Below are 2440 nucleotides of genomic sequence, written 5' to 3'. Positions count from 1 at the left end.
CAAAGGGATTTTACAGGCTTAATTTGATGTGAAGATTTTGTAATATCCCTCCATTAAGTCAATCTTTGTCAAATTGACAAAATTTCATACTCTTACGTATGAGCTTTATAAGAGTGAGGGAATTTTAATCCAATTTGCATCATGTCTATGTTCTCTCTTGAAAAAAAATCATTATCAGTTTATCATTTATTGTTTCATTCCTTGCTAGGTAAGTTTCTGACATTTACTAGCAAGTTTTGATTCTATCCTCATGTAATTTATATTGGTTTTGATAAAAACTATCAAATATCTTGTTTGATGTATACTGAAATTTTTACTGCATTATAGATTGTTTCAGCTGTCTTGGAAAACTATGAAATTCCTAAGGAAAGTTCCACAAGTCTTGATAACATTAACGAGGAACAAGGTACTGAGAATAAGTGGGATCCCGACACCACCAATGAGGCTCAAACCTCTCCTTTGCTAGATGTCAAAAAGAGAAATCCGCCTTGGAGTAAAGTTGTTAACGACAAAGGCGAAGTAAATTTTGCAATGTAATTGTTTTATTCAGCAGAAATTCTTTGAAATGGATTGTCTTCTATTTATATCATTAACTTTCAATGTTTATGTTCCATAAATTAATACAGGGAAGATGACAAGAATCCCTCTTTTTGGTCTGGGGTATGTCTACATAATATGGCCAATTTAGCCAAGGAAGGGACTACTATACGTCGCGTAATGGAATCTTTATTCCGATACTTCGATAACGGAAATTTATGGTCTATAAACCATGGCCTTGCCTTTTCTGTTTTGAAGGATATACTATTTTTGATGGATGATTCTGGTATACTATTTTTCTTGCTTGACCATAAAGTTCTCCTATGTCATATAATCTTTTGTTAATTACTCTTAAGTTTTCTCTATCATTTTTCCTCCATCTGGTTGTTGCAGAGAAAAACACACATGTATTGCTGTCAATGTTAATTAAGCATTTAGATCATAAAACTGTCCTTAAAGAACCCAACATGCAACTGGACATTGTTGAGGTGGCCACTTCACTTGCTCAATATGCAAAGGTTCAACCTTCTGTATCAATAATCGGTTCAGTAAGTGACATGATGAGACATTTGCGGAAGACCATACACTGTTGCCTAGATAACTCAAATCCGGACAATGATGTAATCAATTGGAATAAGAATTTCAGGAAAGTTGTGGATAAATGCCTTGTTCAGTTAGCAAATAAGGTACCTCACTCTTCCCACAACTTTCAATCAAGTTTATGCCCAAACTTTCAGAATATTTGAAGTATTTATTGATTGGATTTTATTTGTATGCACTATCAGTGTAAACATGCATGCATCCAATCATATCTCGTGTAAATATTTGCAAAGATATTTTAGAAACTAACATAACAAAGTGGCATCATGTGTGATTGTTACAACTGGTAACTCAGAGAAGAGGAATTAGGGATAGACTAGAAGAATGCTATTAAGAATCAAGGTGTTTCTGAATTGAATGTATTATTTCACAATGAAGAACTTGTTACAAGCTTAGAGAAGAAAATTCCTGATTCCCTATGAATCAGTCCAACCAATTCTACTTCTTCCTAACCACCCTAACTGCTCCTAACAGATTGCTATTTATAGTAATCTGTTTTGGATCCAATTTCTAACAGAATGACAGCTAAGCTCAAAACAAAACTAACTAACTAACCAACTAACTAACTATTTATTCCTTCTCACATATACATTCCCAAACTTATTTTTATTCGTATCAATACCCCCCCCTAAAAGAATGACCTTGTCCTCAAGGGGAAAAGTTGGAAATAGTTCCTGCAATTTAGCTGCACTCTCCCAAGTACTTTCATAAGTAGGTAGATTCTTCCAAAGGACCAAAACTTCCACTAATCCTTGCTGATCTTCACGCCAGTTTACTATATCAGCTGGTTCTACTTGGAGTTCATACTCTTCATTCAACATAGGAGGGAGAGGTTGGGGCTGCTGATGGGGCTGTAAGGCTTTTTTCAAAAGAGAGACATGGAAAACTGGGTGAATTTTAGAATGAGAAGGTAGTAGGAGTTTATAGGCTACTGGACCGACTTTAGATAGCACCTGATAAGGACCATAGAACCTTGCAGCCAGTTTAGCATAGGGTCTTGAGGCTAAGGATTTGATTTTGTAAGGCTGTAATTTCAAATAGACCCAATCCCCTTCTGAAAATTCCACCAATCTCCTGTGCTTATTAGCTTGAACTCGCATCTGATCCTGGGCATGAAGTAAATTCTGCTGGAGTTCCTTCAAAATGTCATCTCTGGCTTGGACCAGTTGATTGACATCTTCAACTTTGGATGGAATCGCACACCCTTTTATCAACAATGGTGGATCTCTCCCATACACAGCTCTAAACAGAGTGATTGCTGCTGAACTTTTGAAAGTATTATTATACCAAAATTCTGTCCAAG

The 2440-nt window shown here is 35.8% G+C and overlaps 1 protein-coding gene across 2 annotated transcripts in view; it reads left to right on the top strand.

Moving 5' to 3' along the window:
* The window catches only part of LOC101511203 (protein SEMI-ROLLED LEAF 2), a 14864-nt gene that overhangs the window by 3423 nt on the left and 9001 nt on the right, over positions 1-2440 (top strand). For both annotated transcript variants that reach the window (XM_004493448.4, XM_004493447.4), the window contains exons 7-9: positions 328-533; positions 627-823; positions 931-1223. In XM_004493448.4, coding sequence (XP_004493505.1) covers positions 328-533; positions 627-823; positions 931-1223 — 696 coding nt within the window. The remainder of the gene's footprint in view (positions 1-327; positions 534-626; positions 824-930; positions 1224-2440) is intronic.

This window comes from Cicer arietinum, chromosome 3 (assembly GCF_000331145.2).
Source record: "Cicer arietinum cultivar CDC Frontier isolate Library 1 chromosome 3, Cicar.CDCFrontier_v2.0, whole genome shotgun sequence".
Taxonomy (NCBI): Eukaryota; Viridiplantae; Streptophyta; class Magnoliopsida; order Fabales; family Fabaceae; genus Cicer; species Cicer arietinum.
The sequence above is the reverse complement of the archived record's forward strand: the minus strand, read 5'-3'. Positions and strand labels throughout refer to the sequence as shown.